The sequence below is a fragment of the Elephantulus edwardii genome, unplaced genomic scaffold, assembly GCF_000299155.1.
Source record: "Elephantulus edwardii isolate Elephantulus edwardi_28Jun2011 unplaced genomic scaffold, EleEdw1.0 scaffold00003, whole genome shotgun sequence".
In the NCBI taxonomy this organism is placed as follows: Eukaryota; Metazoa; Chordata; class Mammalia; order Macroscelidea; family Macroscelididae; genus Elephantulus; species Elephantulus edwardii.
In genome coordinates, this window is record NW_006399753.1 from 9,625,686 (window position 1) to 9,645,917 (window position 20,232).

Sequence of the window (20,232 nt, forward strand, 5' to 3'; positions counted from 1 at the left end):
AATGAACCCGTATAAAGCACTTCAAAGATCATATAACAGTCTTCTGCACTTTCACAGAATGACCCATCTCTCTCTCTCTGTCTCTCTCATAGCTTTTCTAATAAAACTGCCTTTAGTTGACTTTCGCCTTAAAAAAGAGAGAGAGAGAGAAGATATAACTATTAGCAATGGTGATGGTGTCAACAATGATGTTGCTGATAGTGACAGTTTATGGGGCCGTGTGACTGTTAGATTACAATAATGTATTTCCTGTTTTGTCCTCATCACGAATCAGACTCAGTCTGCGGCTCAGCACACATGTTCTGAATGAACAAATGAAGGAGTAACGGGCCAGAGACCAGGAGATAGGAGACAGCCCACCCCATCCATTGGTTCCCCCGACTGAGCGCCTTGTCCTAGAGCTCCACTCTGCCGCTGTTCTTCTAAGGGATGCTCTGAGGTGCATTCTGGGGCGGAGGCAGCTGTTGTATGTGCTCTGTGCCTCATTCTTCCTCCTCTTCTCTCTCTTCCAGGAAAGAACAGCTAGAGGCAGTGGCCAGGTAAGTGTCCCCTACACTCAGTTTCCTTCCCCCCAACACACTGTTTCTGGGCAGAGGGATCTGGTTCTCTGTGGGAGAGCCTCCCAGGGTGGCCATGCTGGTTACAAGAGAGGGTGTTTGGCGCTCACTGTTGTAACTGACCACCATGTTCCTCTGGCGTTTTCATGTTGGTTTATTCAAAGACAGCTTAGTAATAATCACGGCAGCACTTAAGGGGTGTTGCCTCTAGGTGGGGCTCTGAGCCTGGAGGTCTGTGATAGACTATCTCACTCCCTACACACATACACACCCGGCAGAAGGGATGTCAGGACAGACGGCCTCACTGGAGTTGTCCATCTCAGTCCATTGATATCAGTTTCCCCAATTCTTTTTTGCAAACAGTCTCTTCTCTGACCGAATCAGGAACCCTAACTGTGCACAGGGCACTGATGCCGACTCAGAAGAAGGCTTTCCTTTACAGAAGGCTTTCCTTTAGAGAAGGTTTTCCTTTAGCTTGGCAGCATCGTCCACAAGCAAGGCCTGAGCTGCCCGGGATCCAGAGATCTATACAGACGAGGGGAGAGATGGGTTTTGAGTTTCAGGGATGAACTTCACCTTGCATTTGATTCTCTTCTGAGGTCTTGGATTTCAGGCAGCACAATTAGGAAGTAAGCTGATCACCCCTCGGCTGGAGGAAGCATTCCTTAAGCCTCTTAGGTGTCGCGCTGGGAAGTGTCTCAGAGCTGCCATTTCTGATTTGAGCTCTGTGTGTCCAGCTCCTAACACCATCCATGTCCATATGCTAAAACCATCATCTGTGACCAATGGGGATTACGTGAACGTGGGCGAAGCCATCCGGACAATGAGTGGTTGAGGTGAAGTGTTTAAATGCCAAGCAAGCAAATCCTGAACCACAGCCAGGGTAGCAGGGAGAGAGTTTTCGCATTATCTCCCTAATACTCGGCCGTGAGGCGGAGATTTCAAGTCAGGACAAAGCAGCTGCCATTCAGTGTTGTCTCGCTGAGTTTATCTGGAAATGAGCTTCCCGGGTGTTTATCTCCTGCTGGGGTGGAGTGCACTGACGATTTCCAGTGTTTTGAGACAGGCCTTGAGAAGGAGCATGAAATACCGCACCAACCCTGAGCTCTCATCTCAGTGCATTAAATAATAATAATAATTAAATATCCAGCTTGTTATGGACTGGAAAATCTTACCCGTCCCTTTCACACATGTGACTAGCGTCCTCCAGCCCCCAGAGGAGGAGGATTATTGAACAAAATGACGGTGGCCGCCAGCATCTATCGATGCTTCCTGAATCCATGACCTCATTCAGTCCCCAAACACCCCTGGGAGATGTGACTCACTGTCATCATCTTGCACAGAAAGAAGCTGCAGGTGATGGGTGGGTCTGCAGGATGAACTGCATACAGGGTCACATTTCTGAGCAGGACATTTTAACCTCGTAGATTTGCCCCAGACACCCTCATTCAGACCACTGGCATCATAACGTGCTGAGCAGGACGTCAAGAGAAGCAGGCAGAGCTGGCCTCTCCGGTTGTGTTAGCAGATGGGCAGGCAGGTGTGAACACTGCAGTCTTTCCCCAGCCTGGTGGGCGCCCTGACAAAGACAAACAGAGGCTTTGGAGTGATGTCATCTCCAAGATGCTCCCACGTGCTTTAAAGGGCAGATAGCTGTGTGGTCCCTGAACAGACAGCAGAGGCCAGTGGAGGGACCTGTGTGTGCAGAGACACGCAGCAGGGTCCCTGGGGAAGCTGAATGATGGTGTTGCAGACCATGTGGACAGGGGTCAACAAGGAATAGGAAGGACTTAGCTCGTGGGTAGAAAAGCCTTGCAGGCATGTGCAGATTTCCCGCCTCGTCCACTGTCTTTAGCCTCCTTACCCTGGAATTCCTTTCCTACCAGTCACTCCGTGACCCCCTTACTGAGGCAATCAATGCTTAAGAGATTGGCTCCTCAACAACCAAGGTCCTAGGTTTGAATCCATGCAGAAGCTGTACAGGGAAAGATGAGGCAGTGTGTTCCCATAAAATTCTATCACTTTCTGGAACAATCAACCACACAAGATCAGGAGGGCAGTGTCTGCTCAGGGATAGAACTTAGACAACAAGAAGGGCTAGGTTTACTGAAAATGAGAATAATGAAGTGAGAAGAAAGTGATGGCAGTGTGGGTACTGCCATTAAAGCAGAACGCATATAAATGCTTGAATGGAAAACCAACTTGTTTTGTAAACATTGGCTCAAATCACAATAAAAAAAAATAAATACCATTTACTGCCTGAGAAACCCCACGGGGGCGTTCTTTCTGCCCCACTAGGCCATGGCAGTGGGAATCACATCAAGGACAATGAGTTTATGAGTCATTCCTCTAGTACGAGCCAGGCAAGCAGCTTTGCAACTTAGAGTGCAGTTCCAAGAAGGTGGAGTCTCTGGAAGCCTTCCTGGGTAGGTGATTAATGGGCTTTTCAGTCAAACTGCTGCCGCAGCGCTGGGGAGTCTGGGAAGTGAGAAAACACAGCAGCAGACAGGGAAGCAACTGCTCGTCCATTCATTCATTTCTCAGATACTTTCAGTGACTTCTGTATGCCAAGCAGAAAGCAAGAAACTGCACAGATGTGCTTCCCCCCTTCCCCCCGTGAGGGTGATTAGGGCCAGGAACAGGTGAGTGCCCGCTGCTCTGGCCACAGGTGGCGGCAGCTGCTGGGCAGGAGGACGGTTCAGACCTTGTCTGTTGACCCTGACACCCATGTCTCCCCACTGCATCAGGCAATGGAGGTATCAGTAGCTTCTGGCAGCCAGCAAACAGCCCTTGTGGGCAGACATGGTCTTCAGAAGGCAGAAAATGGTCTTGGCTGCTGCAAAACCTGGAGTTGTAGAAGCAGGCACCCCCGCATCCCGCATCCCCTCACTCGTTCACAACACAGTCCATGAGGGCCTGCTGTGTGCCTGCCTTGGATGGCGAGACAGAGACAGAGAGAGGCAGCTGCTGAGGGTATATTGTTGCCTGAGAGCAGGCATTGTGGCTCTTTCTGGAATTTTATACCCAGAAAAGAGGTCATTCCCTGTGTCCGCCAGGTAAGAGTCAAACCAGTCCACTTCCAGAGACCCAGCTCTAACTCCTCTGTCCCTGCAGGACAGAGGATGGACCCCAGGGGTCTCCAAGGCTGCCCATCTCTAGGGAAGCCCACCGCCACATCTTTCTCCCAAGGAGCATGATGTTCTTGAACCATAGAGCTTTAGGTTTGCAGCCTTGTGCTTTCACCAGTGTATCCCCAAGGGCCCCAGTGGGCGGGAGACTAGAGGTGAGGAAATAGAGGAAATGAATTCATAGTTAGAGTCAGAGAACAGCAGCTCCAAAAGCTAGGGGCTAGTGAAGGATGTCATGGGGAGGAACAGTTCATAAAAGGAGAGGAAAAATGTTCTAGAACCAGAAGCATGTCCTTAATGTCACTGAATTGTCCATCTAGACACTGTTGAAGTTGGGAAGTATGGTTTTCTGTGTATATTTTTTAAAAATAGTATGTGAAATTATTATTTGTAGACTCCCTGCTTTATGCCTTCGTGCCAGGCCCTGTGCCAGATCTTTGACGACTGTTAGCTCATGGTGATCACATGCAGGAGGGAATACTTAATCTCATGGTTCAGATGGTGCATCTCAGAAAGGCTCAGATTTGCTCACGGTCACACACAGATGGTAAAGGGTGGAGCTAGGCTTCAAGTCGTGATGTGATTGGAACATTGCTCTCAAGCCAACCCAAAACTCAGAGGTGTTCGATTCTGACTCTAGACACCTTGTAGGACAGCGTAGATTGAAGTTGCCAAGGACTGCATTTTGCTTGGCTCCACAATTTATACCCAGGGAAGCAGAAGTCAAGAAATCAAATGACATATTGAACTGGGCACATCTGCTGCCAAGGACTTCTTTAAAGTGCAAAAGAGCAAGGATATCATTTTAAAGACTAAGGTGTGCCTGGCATAAGCCATGGTATTTTCACTTGCTTCACGTGCATGTGAAAGTTGGATAATGTATAAGAAAGACTGAAGGGAAATTGATACCTCTGACTTGGCGGGGTGGGGGTGGGGGGGGGGCGGGAAGAGTACTGAATATACCATGGAATGCCGAAAGAACAAGCAGATCGGACTTGGGTGGAGGACAGCCAGAGTGCTCCTTAGAAGCAAGTATGATTTAGGCATATTGTCAAAAGTCCTAAAGAAGGGCATCATGCCTGGTATGGTAGATGTTATGTTGTTGTTATGTGTCGTCGAGTTGGAATCAACTCATAGCTGACTCTCCAGTGGGTTTTCAGAGGCTGTAAATCACATAGAAGATTGCCCATCTTTCTCTCAGGGAACTAGTAGATTCTAACTGCCTGCCTTTGGTATTGCAGTGCAGTTTCTTACCACTAGGCCACCAGAGCTCCCTGTAAAGTAGTTCGACTGTGTCTTACATGGCTGATTTGAGTTGGACTCTAATCGGCTGTAGGGCAAAGTTCATGAACTGCTGCTGATGGAAAGGTGAAAGGTTCGAGTCCACCAATAAATGACTCAGAAAAACAAGCTGGCAATCTGTTGCCAAAAATGTTAGCCACTGAAAACTCTGTGGAACACAGTTGTACCCCTTTCACACCTGGGTCACCAGGAGTCAGAATCCACTAACAGCAACTGCAGCATTTTGCTTTTGTTTTTAATCTCATTAATTGTTCACTTGAACCAGTGAGGAAACTGGAGTTCAGGAGAATTAAGTAACATGTAAGGCATAGTAGCCGGCAGGTTGTGGAGCTCGGAGTTAAACCAAGAGCCGTCCTGTTTTGACCTGTTAGCATAGCTTTATGGCCCCTGTCATGAGTAGAGGAAAATGTGAGTCTTTATGGAGGGATGGGATTACGAGAGCCTGCACTGAAGGAGGAAAATTGTTAACTTTTGCTTATTTTGTAGCCAAAAGCTGGGTCTCTTGGATCGGGTTCGCCTTTCTAATCCTCGTGGTAGCAATACTAAAGGAAAGCTATTTACCCCTCTGAATGTAGATGCCATAGAAGAAAGCCCTTCTAAAGAACCAAAGCCTGTCGGCTTAAACAATAAAGAGCGTTTCCGCACCGCCTTCCGCATGAAAGCCTACGCTTTCTGGCAGAGCTCTGAAGGTAACGTCCTGCTCCCCTGACCCCACGCTTCTCCCCTTTCCCTGTGCCAGATCACCTCCACTCCTTCCCGTGGGAGGACTCTGCTTACAACATTGCCTTTCTTATCTCCTTGAACCGACTTCCTGCTTCATCTTACTCACGTATCTGAAATTAATAATGCCGAGGGCATCTGCTGTACCTTCCTGTGGATGTGTCGATCATGAGGCTCCCAAGTTACCTGTGACCACCTCTGTTGGTCATCACTCACCTCTCAGGGAGCCTTGGGCCATGTCGCCATGTTTTCTACAATGGATGGGATGAGTGAATTAACATTGGGGCCAACTTGAAGCAGTGATAGGCTATGTACAGAATGACCGAGAGCATATGTGTCTCGGTACTCCTAGAGGGTTGGAAAGAAGTTTGGAAGCCCCCTCTTGGGCTGTGTGAAACTACAGTCTCTGGGCTTCTTTCACTTCCAGAGAAAGACAACAGATAGGCAAGATGGTGTATTCAGTGTCTGTGACCTCACGCACTGACTCACACCATTTCTGTCAGTCCTCTCTCAGACCTTCTGAGGAACATGAGGCTCACAGATGGCCTCCTCAAAGTCACAGGGCTAATAACTGGCAGAGCAGGAGTCCATACCCAGATCTATCAGAGAATGTCCAGTTGCTGTCCTGTGGAACCACTCAGGAGCTTTGGCACCGCAGCGCTGCCTGTGGCCCAGGCTTGTGCGTGTCAGAGGGGATGAGGAAGGCACAGAATCTGCACATGGAGACCCCTGTGCAGTTTCACAGAGCCATCACAAAAACTGGAAGTCACAAAGCTGATGCCTACGAAGGCTGTCACTGAGCAAGGCTCCGGAGCCTTTCCAAGTTCTGTGGCCTGGTGTTGACACACTTGTCTCCCTCTTAGATGCAGGGACAGGAGAACCCATGGCAGAAGACAGGGGCTACGGGAATGACTTCCTCATTGAAGACATGATCCCCACCCTGAAGGCCGCCATCCGAGCAGTCAGGTAATGTTCTTAGTCTCCTCTTCACCTGAATCCTTCCACAGGCCCCACTCCCATGGCACATGGCATTTGGGATTCAAGAAGGTGGGCAGAGAGTACTGCTGAGATTCGGAAAGATGGGTCAGAAGTACTGTTGGGATTAGGGAGGGTGGACAGGAAGTGCTGCTGGGATTGGGGAGGGTAGACAGGAAGTGCTTACTGCTGGGACTAGGGCAGGTGGACAGGAAGTGCTGCTGGGATTGGGGAGGGTGGACAGGAAGTGCTGCTGGGATTAAGGAGAGTGGACAGGAAGTGCTACTGGGATTAAGGAGGGTGGACAGGAAGTGCTGCTAGGATTAAGGAGAGTGGACAGGAAATGCTGCTGGGATTAAGGAGGGTGGACAGGAAGTGCTATTGGGATTGGAGAGTGTGGACAGGAAGTGCTTGCTGCTGGGATTAGGGAGGGTGGACAGGAAGTGCTGCTGGGATTAGGGGTTAATTCCCAAATCAGATTCAGAGTCCACTGGTGTAAAATATAGCATGAGAGGAAAAAAGAAAATGACTCTTCCCTGAATGGGTTGTTGTGATTCTTGCTTGCCTATGACTAACAAGATGCATTTTGAACACACTACAAAATCTAACTACAAACACGTAGCAGGAGGTCACCTGGGACTTCATTGACTGTTGATCAGGAGCTTTGGTCCTCACTGTCTTAACAGCCATCCTCCTTGTGACGGAGTCCTCGAGAAGCATTCACTCTCTTTGGTGACTACCGTTTGTTTCCCAGGAAGATGATGTGAGAGTGGCCTTGCTTAGCAGCCCTGAAAGCCCCAGGTAGTTCGAAGATGCAAGGACAGGAACTGGCTTGTCTTTTCGAAGAACTCATGAACGGAAGTGCAGAGGAGCTATGTCTACTATCCCCATGAGACAGTGTGATGCAGGAGTTGAAAGCATAGACTTTGTTCTCCCACAAGCCTGGGCCTGAGGGCCAGCTCGGACAGCATTAGCTAGCTAGCCCTGAAGAAATTCTCAGTGAGTTCTGTCGTCTACCAGTCAGCTTCTTACCAGGTGGTTTATAGTGTAGTTGGCCCAGGCTGCCGTGTAATGGACACCTCATCTGTTGTTACTGGATGCCACTAGGTCATTTCTGACTCTGACTCATGAGAGCTCAGCGGAACGAGTTCAACAGAACTCAGCACTGGCCGGTTCTGCACCATCTTGAAATGCTGTGCTCACATCCATAGCTCTCTGCTCTGCAACCATTGTGTCACTCCGTCGTGTCGAGAGTCTCTTTCTCACTGACCTTCATCTTTACCAAGGATGATGACCCTCTCCAGCTTCCAGTCTCTTCTGATAATAGGTTTTAAGCATAAAAGTTCCACAGTCCTTGCTTCCAAAAAGCATTATGGTTGAATTTCTTTCAAGACTGATTTGTTCATTCTGCTGGCAGTCCATGGTATAGTCAACTTTCTTCACCAACGCCATAATTCAAATATATCTGTTTTTCTTTACTTTTCCCTATTCATTGTCTAGCTTTTACATGCATATGAAGTGATTAAAGTATCATGGCTTGGGTCAAACACCCTAGTCCTCAGAGTAAAATCTTTATGTTATTGTTATTATTATCTTATTATTATTCAAGTCATTTAGGAGCAGTGTTCAGGAAGAGAGGGATTGAGTATTGTTACTCTCCTTTGTCAGCCACACGGAATTAATGTCTTTTTCTCATTGGCTCCTTTTCCCTTGCCCCAGGTTTGCTGACGCTGTGATAAGGTTCCTCTACTCCCTACCCATGACTCACATGCATCAACTCCGTCTTACAGAATTCTACAATTCCGTCTCTATAAGAAAAAATTCAAGGAGACCTTGAGGCCTTATGACGTGAAGGATGTGATTGAGCAGTATTCCGCAGGACACCTCGACATGCTTTCCAGGATAAAGTACCTGCAGACCAGGTAAGGTGGCCTCATCTGGAGGGACTATGTTGCCCTGCTCCTTAAGGAATCAAACCTGCAGGAGTCTAGAGGTTGGGGAGAAAGGCAAGAACTCAGCAATCCAAAATACAGGGGCACAAGGTAAGGGCAAAGGTCCATCAAGCAGAAAGAAACATCATCAATGCCTAACTGAATAATTCTAACCATTTATTAAGCATATGAGGGGTTCACATTGTTGTTGTTGTTATGTGCCATTAAAATCACCTGCGACTCATAGCAACCCTCTGCCCAATAGCTCTGAACCATGTTCTATCCTGAGCCAATCTCACTGTCCCTGACACACTTACCTTCATTACCCCAGTTACTGTGTCAACCCATCACATCTGGGCTCTTCCTCTCCTGCGCTGTCCTGCCACATTTCCAAGCATCATGTCTTTCTCCAATGACTGGTTCCTCCTGGCTACATGGCCAAAGTATGTGAGATGAAGTCTCAAAATCCTTGCCTCCGAGGAGGAGCTTGGTTTCATCCTTTCTAGGGCAGACCTGTTAGTTCTCTTAGCAGTCCATGGTATGTTCAGTATTCGTCTCCAGCACCACGACTCAAAGGTGTCAGTTCTCCTGTCATCCTCGGTCATTATCCAGCTCTCTGATGCATAACAAGTAATTGTGAAGACCATGGCCTGGATCAGGTACACCTTAGAGTTTCGCATGGAAGTATCTAATCTTTTATAACCTTTTAATTCATTTAATGGGAGATGGCATTTTATAGTTGAGGGGACAGAAGCTGCAAGATGAAAATTATTTAGCTGGTTGGTTGGGAAGATTGGAGTGAAACTAAGAACTTCTGTTTTCTCAAATACTCTGCACATTGTAAGTTAGGAACCTCGTGGGTGTTGCTGTATACTGTCGGTTGGGACCGACTCATAGCTGACCCTCCAGCAGGTTTTCAGAGGCAGTGAATGGCGTAGGAGTTGATCACCCATCCTTCTCTCACAGAGCAGCTGGCAGATTCCAAACACATGCCTTCGTGTTGACAGTGCAATTCCTTACCACTGGGCCACTAGAGCTCCCTGATTAGGAAAGGGTGGGTGAGGGAAGTGTGAGACCCACTCACATTAAAAACTTATGTTAAGTGTAGTAGACCGAGACACAGCCAGAGTTTTGAATCTCTGTCAGCAAGTGTTTCTGTGAGTTGGTTTTAGAGGTAGACTGCCTGGATAAATAATTGTTCCCAAGCAGGTATTTGGAGGACGACCAGGGAGAAAGGAAGGCTAAGTTAGCATATGGCTGTGTCAGCCGAGGAGCTTTCTCTGGGCTTTCAGATAAGAGACCGTGGTCCATGGCTGTTTCTGGATGCACTGTCCACGCTCTGCTGAGCTGCCTCCAGGCTCTCTCCTTAGCCCCCTCCCCACCTCCAGGGACCTCTCCTCTTGTGTGACAGCAACTCTGGGCTGAAATGAAGCAGGGATAGAGCTGGTGTCAGACCCGTCACACTGAAGACCAGGGATGCTGGCTGAATGCAGTGTTCTGAGCAGCTGAAAACCAAGCCCTGCATTGGCAGGAAACGCTCCCTGACTCGGTGTTTTCAGGAGCAATACAAGAGCTCAAAAGACAAGATAGACTTGCAGGCACAAATGACACTACCCATGGGGATAACAAGATACAGTTCTCAGTCTGTCCTCGTGGTCAGCCTGCCTGCTCTCCCTTGTGATGGGGGGGGTGTTTTCATACCCACAGGATAGGTGTGTGCTGAAAGCATCCGTGTCCACTCCCCTCTCCTGCCCTTCCTTCTCTATCTTTCACTCTTCCCCATCTCTTGTTTTCTCTCCCCATCTCTCCTCTCTCTCTGCCTTCTCTTTCTTTCCTCTCTCTCCCTCTGTCTCAACTTCTGCCTCTTCCCTCTTCTCCCTCTCTCCTCTAATACATTCAAACCCTCATTTGATGTTCATTGTCCTCATAAAGCAAAGCTCTGATGATCTCAAGTCCCCTTCTTGTGTGTTCTCTTTCAGAATTGATATGATTTTCACCCCTGGACCTCCATCCACACCGAAACACAAGAAGTCTCAGAAGGGGACTGCATTTACCTACCCATCCCAGCAATCTCCCAGGTGAGGCTGGTGCTGCCAACACAGGGGGCAGCTTGGATTCCTTTCCTGTATCCCTTATTTCTTTTTTTATTTTATTGGTTTTAAAATAGGCACACAGAGAAGTGTACAGAAATGTACAAGTCAATGAACTTTATAAAGTGTTCCCAGCACTCCCACTGCACCAAGCCAACCTGGAATCTCAGTTCTCAACCACAGCACTTATCCTTGCTTTCTTTATATTTTATATGTAAATGAAATCCACACATGCCCTGTAAACCTCCCATTTCTAAGGTAGGTTCCTTAAATGTTTTAAAACACTATGCAGGCCAAAAAAAATCTCCAAGTAGGCTAGATTAAGTAAACAGACCACCAGCTTTTGAGTCCTGTTATCATTCAAATATATGAGTCTTACTTGACTTGACAGCACCTACCAACAACACAGCAGCATCACTAAGCAAATCTGCTCTCAAGAACCTCTTGAAGATGTTAAAAAGAGCAAGGATTGTGGGAATGAGTGTATGAAACACAATGTGAATAAAGACTAGGGTGAACACAATGTATATGAACTTTGTAAACAAACTAATATAAAACTGTTGAAAAAGTGGAAGGATCATTTTTTAAAAGGAAAAGAGCATGCATTCTGGTGGCAGGTGCCTTGTCCTCAGGGCTACAGCAGTAGGGAGGTCAGTGCTTTGGGCCTCCACTGAAGGTGACCTCTGCTCCAGATAAATGGTGCCAGTGGCTTGTTAATTCCAGTACTAATTTGCTTTGCTGACCAAATACCTGGTACCAGAGGATGGTGAGGCAAAGGCTAGGAGCAGTGTTGTGGCCCTAGGGCCCAGCCCCATACTGGGGGCTTTGTACATAGCTATGAAGAAAACACAAAGTGTATAAATCTGAGTATATATTTACATGTCTTTTTAAAAGGGTTGATACCAGAGATTTACCCATTGGGTAAGATGCTTCTGGTGGCTGGGAGGCATCAATTGCTATATATTGAAAACCATGAAAAAAGAAAAAAAAGGAAAAGAGCAAGGATGTCATTTAAAAGACTGTGGTGCACCTGATCCAAGCCATGCTATTTTCAGTTGCTTCTTAAGCATCTGAAAGTTGGACAGTGAGTCAATGCCTTTGAATTGTGATCTTGATGAAGGGTACTGTATATCTTCATGAACTGCCAAAGGAACACACAAATCTGTCTTGTACAAAGTGCAGCAGGGGTGTTCCTTAGAGACAAAGATGTTAAAACTTCATCTCACTTACCTGGGACATGTTGTCAGGAGGGGACAGTCCTTGGAAAAGGACACCCTGCTGGAAAAGCTGGAGGGTCAGAGAACTAGAAGAAGGTCTTCAACGAGGAGAGGTGCCATGACTGCAGAAATGGCTTTGAACAAGGCAGAGACTGTGAGGATGACAAGGTTCCAGTCTGTTGCTCACAGAGCACCTAACAGCGACAACATCATTCAAGAACGCTCGGACTGCTCAGCCAGGACGGTCAGGGGCTTGGCAGGAATTGGCAGTTATTGAAAGAAAAACCAGTTGAACAGAAAATACCTAGCATGAATGACTGCGAGTGTCGTTGCTTTCTAGCGTCTGTCAAGGCAGCCCCGTTCATGCCCCAGGCACATGGGGCTGTGCACTGCCCTGATTGTTTGCAAATTGAAACACTAGCTAGTCTCCGTAATAAGTCTCATGCATAGAGAACATAAAAATACTAAAACTCACTGGGATTTGGCCAAACCTTAATCTTTCCGTGATCAGTAGACAGATGTAGAGGACATCGAAACCCATCTCCTGTCAACATCATCTTTTGCGTCATGTTCCAGATTAGACATTTGTTTTGCATCTTTAACAAAATGAGCCTGATGAAACCGTTTTATCTACTGTGTAGAACTTCAGAGAGTCATCACGTTTACTGACTACATGTATACTTGTGTGTGCGCACACCACGCACAGGGCAGAAATTCCCAGCCAACCATGCAACACTGAAAGGCGAAGGAATTCAATTCAAAGAAATTAAACACTCTTTGAGAACCACGGTGTACCTGACCCAAGCCACGGCATTTTCTCTCCGCTCATTTGCATGTCAAGGCAAGGGAACCCTGTGTGGTTCAAAATCAGGAAAGGTGAACTGAGCTGGATCCTTTCTCCATACACATTCAGTCTGTTTACTAAGCAGATCACGCAGAAGTTGGACTACTTGAAGAAGGATGTGACATCAGTATCAGAAGACTCATCAACCACCTGCGCTTGGAGGTAATACGACCTTGCTTGCTGAAAGTGAAGAGAATTTAAAGCATTTGCTGCAGAAGTTCATAGACTACAGCCTTAAACAAAGATTACACCTCAGCCTCAGGGAAACAAAAATCTTCATCACTGGGCCACGAGACAATATCATAATATATGGAGGACAGGTTGAAGTTGCTAGTGATTTACTTTTATTTGGACCCAGAATCAATACTCTCTGTAATATCCGTCAAGAAATCAAGAGAGGTGTTGTATTGGAGGAAAGCCTATTGTGAAGGACCTCTCCAAAGTGCTGAAAAGCAAGGGTATCGTTTAAAGACCCAGATGCACGTGATCCGAGTTGTGGTCTTCCCCATTACCTCTATGCATCTGAAGGTTGGACGGTGAATAAGGATGAAAGAAGAAGAAGCAAAGCCTTTGAATTGTGATGTTGGAGAAGAGTACTGAGTACCCCGGGAAAGCCAGAAGAACAAACAAGTCTGTCTTGGAAGAAGTGAGCCTTGGGTGTGTCTTCTGGGCAAGGATAGTAAAGATTCATTTCCTAGAATGTTTTGGGCCTGTCAGGAGGGTCCATATACATATGAAAGTTGGGAAATAAATAAAGTAGGAAGATCAAAGGAGAATCAATGCCTTTGAATCGTGGTGTTGGTGAAGAATATTGTCTCGTGGTCTACAGGAAGAACAGGGCGCTGCTTAGAAATCCGGATGATGAAACTTGGTCTCACATACTTTGGGCTATTATTAGGAGGGTCAGTCCATGAAGAAGGGCATTACGTCTGCCAGAACGTCAGTGAGGAGAGGAAGACGTGCAGTAAGTCTGTTGGCACAGTGGCTGCACTGCGGGTGCAGCACAGCGGTGATTGTGAGGAGGTTCGGGTCCCGCCGGGTTTTAGTCTGTTGTCCATACAGCTACTCTGAGTTTGAACCAACGTGATGATGGCACCTGACAACAGAAATGCTCCAGGTAGAGTCAGACCCTGTGTTAACTTCGATACCAGCTGCTGTCAGTTTTCACAGGTTCAGTTCTGAGTCCTGGTGGCCTGTGTGTGTCGGGGCAGAGCTGTGCTCTGTGAGGTTTTTGTTGACTGGTTTTTCAGAATTGGATCGCCTGGCCTTAAGAGGCACTCAGCCTCTCTGTTAGCAGCTGAACACACGGGCCAATGGCATCGTCCCACTTTGTGTCCCACTGAGACACAGGGGATCCTTATAAGATAGCAGCATCGTATTTTCCCGTGGGGAAGGCTTGTGGGAGTCCCTGGTGCACAGCCTCCTGCAGTGTTGAGGGGTGTCTTCCAGGCTGCAGTGGCTGGAAGGTGAGGACCATCACTTCATCACCCCACACCTGCCTGCCAGAACAGCTGGGTGAAGCAAAATGGGGTAAACTGGGCTTCTGTAATTGTTGTCTTTTTCTAGGAATGAACCATATGTAGCCAGAGCCTCCACATCAGAAGTTGAAGACCAAAGCATGATGGGGAAATTTGTAAAAGTTGAAAGACAGGTAGGCCTTTTCTTTTTTTTCTTTCACCAAAGAAAACAACTGTATAAAATGTATTTCCATTAGTCAGCATTCAGAATGGAACAAAGCTCACCCCCGTGGCTCAACTTTCAGCCAGACAATGGTGAAGCCTGTAAGAGGAGAAGTAACACCAGACAGGTGCTCACTCTTAGAACAGCCAGCCATACAAGATCAAAAGAGCAGCACTTGCCCACAGAGAGACCACAGATGCAGGAAAGGGGAGAGTGGGGGACAGCGGAAAGGGGAATTACAGGGGCGAAGGAGGAACGATGTATTACCTTATAATCAAGGTTATGAAACATGAATGGCTGAATAGAAACAAATTTGCTTTGTAAGCTTTCACTGAATTCTCGAGAAAAATTACAGATCATTCCAAATACATTTTTTCATAAGAAGATACTATTTACTATTCAGAAAAAGATACCAAGTTTCAACCTCTGATGAGTACTTACTGTGTAGGTGAGCATATGCAAGTTAGTGTACTGTTCTGAACCTCAGTTTACTCATCTGTAACGTGGGAATCTCCTCATATGGTTGTGATGAGGGTTAAATCGATTAATACATGAGAATTTTCTAGAAGAGTTGCTATCATAGCAAACACTCAGTTACTACTTAGAGGAGTCAATTAAGTACCTTGTGGCATCCCCTCAAGAAATGTTAGTTGCAGTGACTTCCTTTGCCAGGAGGCCAAAATAACTAGAGAATTCTTGTCAGTCATTACTGAATGTTTTCAGAGAAGTTTGTGCACAAGAATACTAATCAAAAGAGAGGGAAATATAGAATTTTAAATTATCATGGAATCCTCACTTTCTAGAACCGTGGAGGTTGGAAGAACCTCTGAAACTAATGCCTTGAGATAATTTTTAAGGCTCAAACAAAAAATAACTCTTTAACCCTTCTTTAAACCAAGTAACAGTTTTGCAGATTAGTAAATAATGTCTGCTTAAACATTGTGTTCTTGAAAAGACTGATTAATATGGGCTCTCAGGAACAAGGACAGCTGGGAAGGTCAGAGGAGAGACTTGGGAGGCAGTGATTTCATGTTAGCTGGGGAGCACTGGCTTATAAACTAAATCAAAAACCAAACCGGCTGGCAGCATGTGGATTCCAGCTCCTGGCAGCCCCTGTTTTCCACAGCAGAACTCCACCTGGCAGCTTCTTCGCTGGTTGTGATCTTTGCAAGGAGTGCACCAGGGCTTTCTTCCGCAGCTCCTCTTCGTGGAGTCCACCCACTAACCTTGCAGCTAGTAGCCAAACACTTCACCCGCCCCACACCCAGCCACTCCAGGTTGTTTCTAGATTAACACTCGTGAACGCGTGGCACCGTCAAGTAGAAGACACCAAATGTATCCCCGCCTCTTGTTCATTTTTGCCAAATTATACGAATGTTCTTCAGGGAGCTCTGTTGGCCTAGTGGCAAGAAGCTGCACTGCAATCCCAGAGGTATGTGGTTCAAATCCACCAGATGCTCTGCTGGAGAAGGAGGGGCAATCTCCTCCTGTACCAGTCAGATCCGATTTGACGGTACACACACAGAAAATAATAAAAGGAAAATTTTTTAAAAAATAAAAGAATGTTCTTCCTTTCTGAAAAGTCACTGTAAAACTCAGCCCCGGTGGCTTCACGCATCAGTTCTGAAGGATGGCGTCCTCTAAAGGGTGGCGATCCTGTGCATAGAGTGGAACAGCCCTGTTGAGCTTCCCTGGCTCCCTGGAGCCTCCTTGGTTAGACTTGTAGTGAAAGCTGATCAGCAGTCTTTTCTCCTGTGGGGTCACAGCGTGGGTTTGAACCACCAACCTCAGGATCAGTTGCTGGTAGTCAGGATGCAGCCGCTGCAGACTGGGGCCCTGCGAATTGTAGACACTTGGATGTTTACCGTAAAGCGGGAGGGGGTCCTGCCTCCTGAGGAAGAGGAGACCATCCCCAGTGCTTGTGTTTGCAGGTGCAGGACATGGGGCGCAAGCTGGACTTCCTGGTGGACATGCACATGCAGCACAGGGAGAGGTTGCAGGTCCACGTGGGTGACTCCTACCCCACCAAGGGGCCGGCCTCTCCGGACGCCTTGGACAAGAAGGAGGACACCAGGTACTCTGATCTGAAAACCATCATCTGCAACTATTCCGAGACGGGCCCCCCCGACCCCCCGTACAGCTTCCACCAGGTTCCTATTGACAAGGTCGGGCCCTATGGGTTTTTTGCACATGACCCTGTGAACCCTCCCCGCGGGGGCCCCAGCTCCGGCAAAGTCCAGGCGGGCCTTTCGTCGGCAGCCACCACATACGCGGAGAGGCCCACAGTCCTGCCCATCCTGACTCTTCTCGACTCCCGGGTCAGCTACTGCTCCCAGGCTGAGCTGGCCGGGCCCCTCTCGGACCGCATCTCGCCCCGGCAAAGATGCAGCATCACACGGGACAGCGACACACCGCTGTCCTTCATGTCCGTCAACCATGAGGAACTGGAACGGTCTCCAAGTGGCTTCAGCATCTCCCAGGACAGAGACATGTTCGGCCCCAGCGGAGGCTCCAGCTGGATGCGGGAGAAGCGGTACCTGGCCGAGGGGGAGACTGACACTGACACGGACCCCTTTACACCCAGTGGCTCCATGCCCCTGTCGTCCACGGGGGAGGGCATCTCTGAGTCAATATGGACCCCTTCCAACAAGCCCACTTAGCGGGGTCACTGGCTGGCTCCTCCTTGTAATGTACACAGACTCTGTATAGCTCACTATTCTCTCACCCAAAGCTAACCACTGGGACCACCCGTGGCTGCATCCGTGCATGCGTGTGCGTGGGGGCCCCGACGGGGCTGTCACCACTCTTCCTCCTCTGTCACCACAATGACGCTGCTTCCTGTTCAGCATGCTTTGCATGACTTTACACAATATAAATGATGCCGCCAACCTTTTCCAGGACACAAGCCCAGCTCTTCTTCCTTTCCCTCATGACTGGACCAGGACAGGGAGAAAATCTGGTCAAACTCTGCAGGCCGTCCGGTGGGTTGGCTCACCTGGGCTTGGGTTGGGGATTGGTAAGCAGGGAAAGACCTTCTCAGTTCTTTGCAGGATCCCTTCTGTGTTCAGTGACACCATGCTCTAAAGTGGGGAGCAGTGTTCCCCACAGAATCACCCTGAGTGTCAGTGAGGTCGCCTGCCAAGCTGGTGTTGAGAAGAAAGCAGGGTAGTCAATGCACCTCCAATACGAAGGCAATTCTAAATTGATTTATTAAAGAAAACCTGGCACAGCCTTTTCAAAGCTCTTACAGGGACCTCCCTCAGTCCGCCATTGTCTCATCTTGTGCCTGTTTCCCCGTTTGTGAAAAGGGGGTAATAATCCCGAAGGTAGAGTTTCTGATGTGTCATGAATTGGTGAGAAAGAGAACATTCTTACACAACAACATGAAGATAATTCCCAGTTTATGTAGCCAAAGATAATGGAATTTATCAGAAGTGGGGCCCCTTCTGGGCAGGAACTGAGTTCAGTGCCTTCAAAGTGAGGTTCTAACTCGCTTTCCTCCCCAGGATACTTTAGCCTGAAATGCACACTTAGAACAGGAGTCAGAGCCAGGAGGCATGCAGAGATTACCTGGTCCATCGTCAGACACCTTCCCCAGGTGACCTTCCCCAGGTGACCTTCCCAAAGTCACTAATTTCTTGGAGAGTTTACACTCTACACCCAGCTGATTACTCTCCTCCTGATTGAGTCTTCATTCAACCCCCCTGCCCCTGCTGTGTCCACAGTGGAACCCAGAAATGGTGCCAGATCACAGTCCTCCGTGTCCGCAGAGAGCATCTGTGACAGTGTCCAGGAGGAGCGATGGCCACTGTTACTGCAAAACCCCTTAACCTGATACATTGTCTTTTAGATCCAGACATAATGGAATACAAGCAAGGTACTACCATAGTTAGAGATATGCAGGTGGCATCATTTCCCAAAACATCCAATTGTGCTCCTCCAATTTTTTTTTTATGAAAATGCTAGCCGTAAGACCAACTGGCATGTGGGCCAGCGGCCTGCAGAGCACTGCCCTGCTCTACAGATGTCACTGCTAAGCACAAGCCAACCAATGGCCTCTTATCAGATGTTGCTACTCGTTGAAGAAACTTTGATGCAAAAGGTTTTGATTAGGCTTGATCTGAAGTGGTTAAAGTATTACACCATATATAATTGTCTCATACTTTTCACATATTTAGGTACTGTTTTGGGTGGTTGCCATAGTGACCACCAATTTGATTAAAAGGACCCAACCAAATAGTCTTAAGAATCCCAACAACTCTGATAGACATCTGGTAACTTCCATCAAAACCCAAAGCTACATCCTGCCTTTTTTAGGGAAAGGAGCCGCTTCTTCAGTTGGGGTTCCTCTCAATCCACAAGATAACAGAAACCATTCACGAAACTTAGAGTCCAGCGATAATGAAAGCTTGGTTCCTGCTTTTAGGAATATATGACCAAACCCTGAGTTCTTTGGCCGAGTGATGAGCATTTTAAGTGGTGAGAAGGGAGATATACCTGGCAATACCTTGTGAATGGATGAGTGATGACCTTGAAGTCCAAGGCAGGAAATATGCTGAAGTAGTAACCACAACTCTCAGTCATGATACCCCTATTGACAGTTGTCATTTGAATTTCTGGGAACCTGAAGGCTAAAGGGCAGGGTCTTCCCCCTTTACCCCCAGCCTTTTAAGTATGGATTAAAGGGCCATTGAGGGCAAAGATCTAAGAAACCCATGTCCCTTCCTGAAGGCTTGGTTCTTGATTGTGACCTTTTCCCAGGAATGACTGAGCTGTCACTTTCCCACCACTGTGTTCTGTATGTGTATGAAATGAGAAAGGAGTGATAGAATTCTCTGAATTCACACCACTTGTTTCTATTCAACATATTCATATTCTTGCAGAACCTACTAGCCTTAATACCTTACAAGTAGATGGGCCTTTTAAGGACCCATCAAGTCCTTGGTCTGGAGACTGTGGTCTTGTCACCCTCAAGCTTAACAAAAAAATAATCCATGGACTTCAAAGTCAGAGGGACTTCCTTCAGTTCTTTTATAACCTACAGAGAATTGGCAACTTGAGCTATTTTGTGGACTGTAGGTGAGCTTTCTAGCTTCTCTGCTGAGTCATAAAACCATGATGGTGGGCACTGGGTCTGTCTTGGTTTTCACTAGTTCTCTAACAGTATATCCATATCAGTTTAGACAAAGACAAAACACATGTTTCATAAATGAATGAAAATGATCTTTGCAGCTGTTCCTTTCTATCAGAGAAAACAAAAACTACCTTCTGGGAAAATCCTGTTTCAATATTCTCTATAAAAGAATAATGTCTTTTTGGAAAGCAAACCACACCTTTTTGAATGGCTTTCCCCACAAACAGTATTAGCAGCATGGCTGGAATTGATGAAACAGAAAGAAGTACAGGGCCGGGGGTGGTACCTGAGTTACAGTTACACAGTGTGTGCAAAAATCCTTGGTCGAACAGAGACGAGCAGGGTGATGGAATGACCCAGCAGGATTTGTTACTAACATTGCCCAGGATTCTGCTACTTCAGATACATCGGTAATTGTGAAGCTGGCCCAAGATACTGAGAGTCTTGAAAGAGCCCGTGAATTAGCGGCATAGTAATCCCATCATGCAAACCAGGAATCATTTTCGTAGCCAAAACTAGGACCAAAAAAACAAAGATGTTTTGTTTTGTTTCGGAATTGTCACAGCCTGAGGATGTGTGTCTGTCTGATGTATGGGAAGGTTTTAGAGGTCGCCTGTTAGGAGGGGAGTGAATGAGAAAGCCACTTTCCAAACG

The 20,232-nt window shown here is 47.3% G+C and overlaps 1 protein-coding gene across 1 annotated transcript in view; it reads left to right on the forward strand.

The window, feature by feature from the left end:
• The window catches only part of KCNQ3 (potassium voltage-gated channel, KQT-like subfamily, member 3), a 107,631-nt gene extending 90,287 nt beyond the window's left edge, over nucleotides 1-17,344 (forward strand). Inside the window, exons 9-15 of the mRNA XM_006879455.1 lie at nucleotides 513-539; nucleotides 5,474-5,676; nucleotides 6,571-6,673; nucleotides 8,473-8,604; nucleotides 10,593-10,691; nucleotides 14,331-14,415; nucleotides 16,376-17,344. Coding sequence (XP_006879517.1) covers nucleotides 513-539; nucleotides 5,474-5,676; nucleotides 6,571-6,673; nucleotides 8,473-8,604; nucleotides 10,593-10,691; nucleotides 14,331-14,415; nucleotides 16,376-17,104 — 1,378 coding nt within the window. The 3' untranslated portion in view covers nucleotides 17,105-17,344. The remainder of the gene's footprint in view (nucleotides 1-512; nucleotides 540-5,473; nucleotides 5,677-6,570; nucleotides 6,674-8,472; nucleotides 8,605-10,592; nucleotides 10,692-14,330; nucleotides 14,416-16,375) is intronic.
• The last annotated feature ends 2,888 nt before the right edge of the window (nucleotides 17,345-20,232 follow it).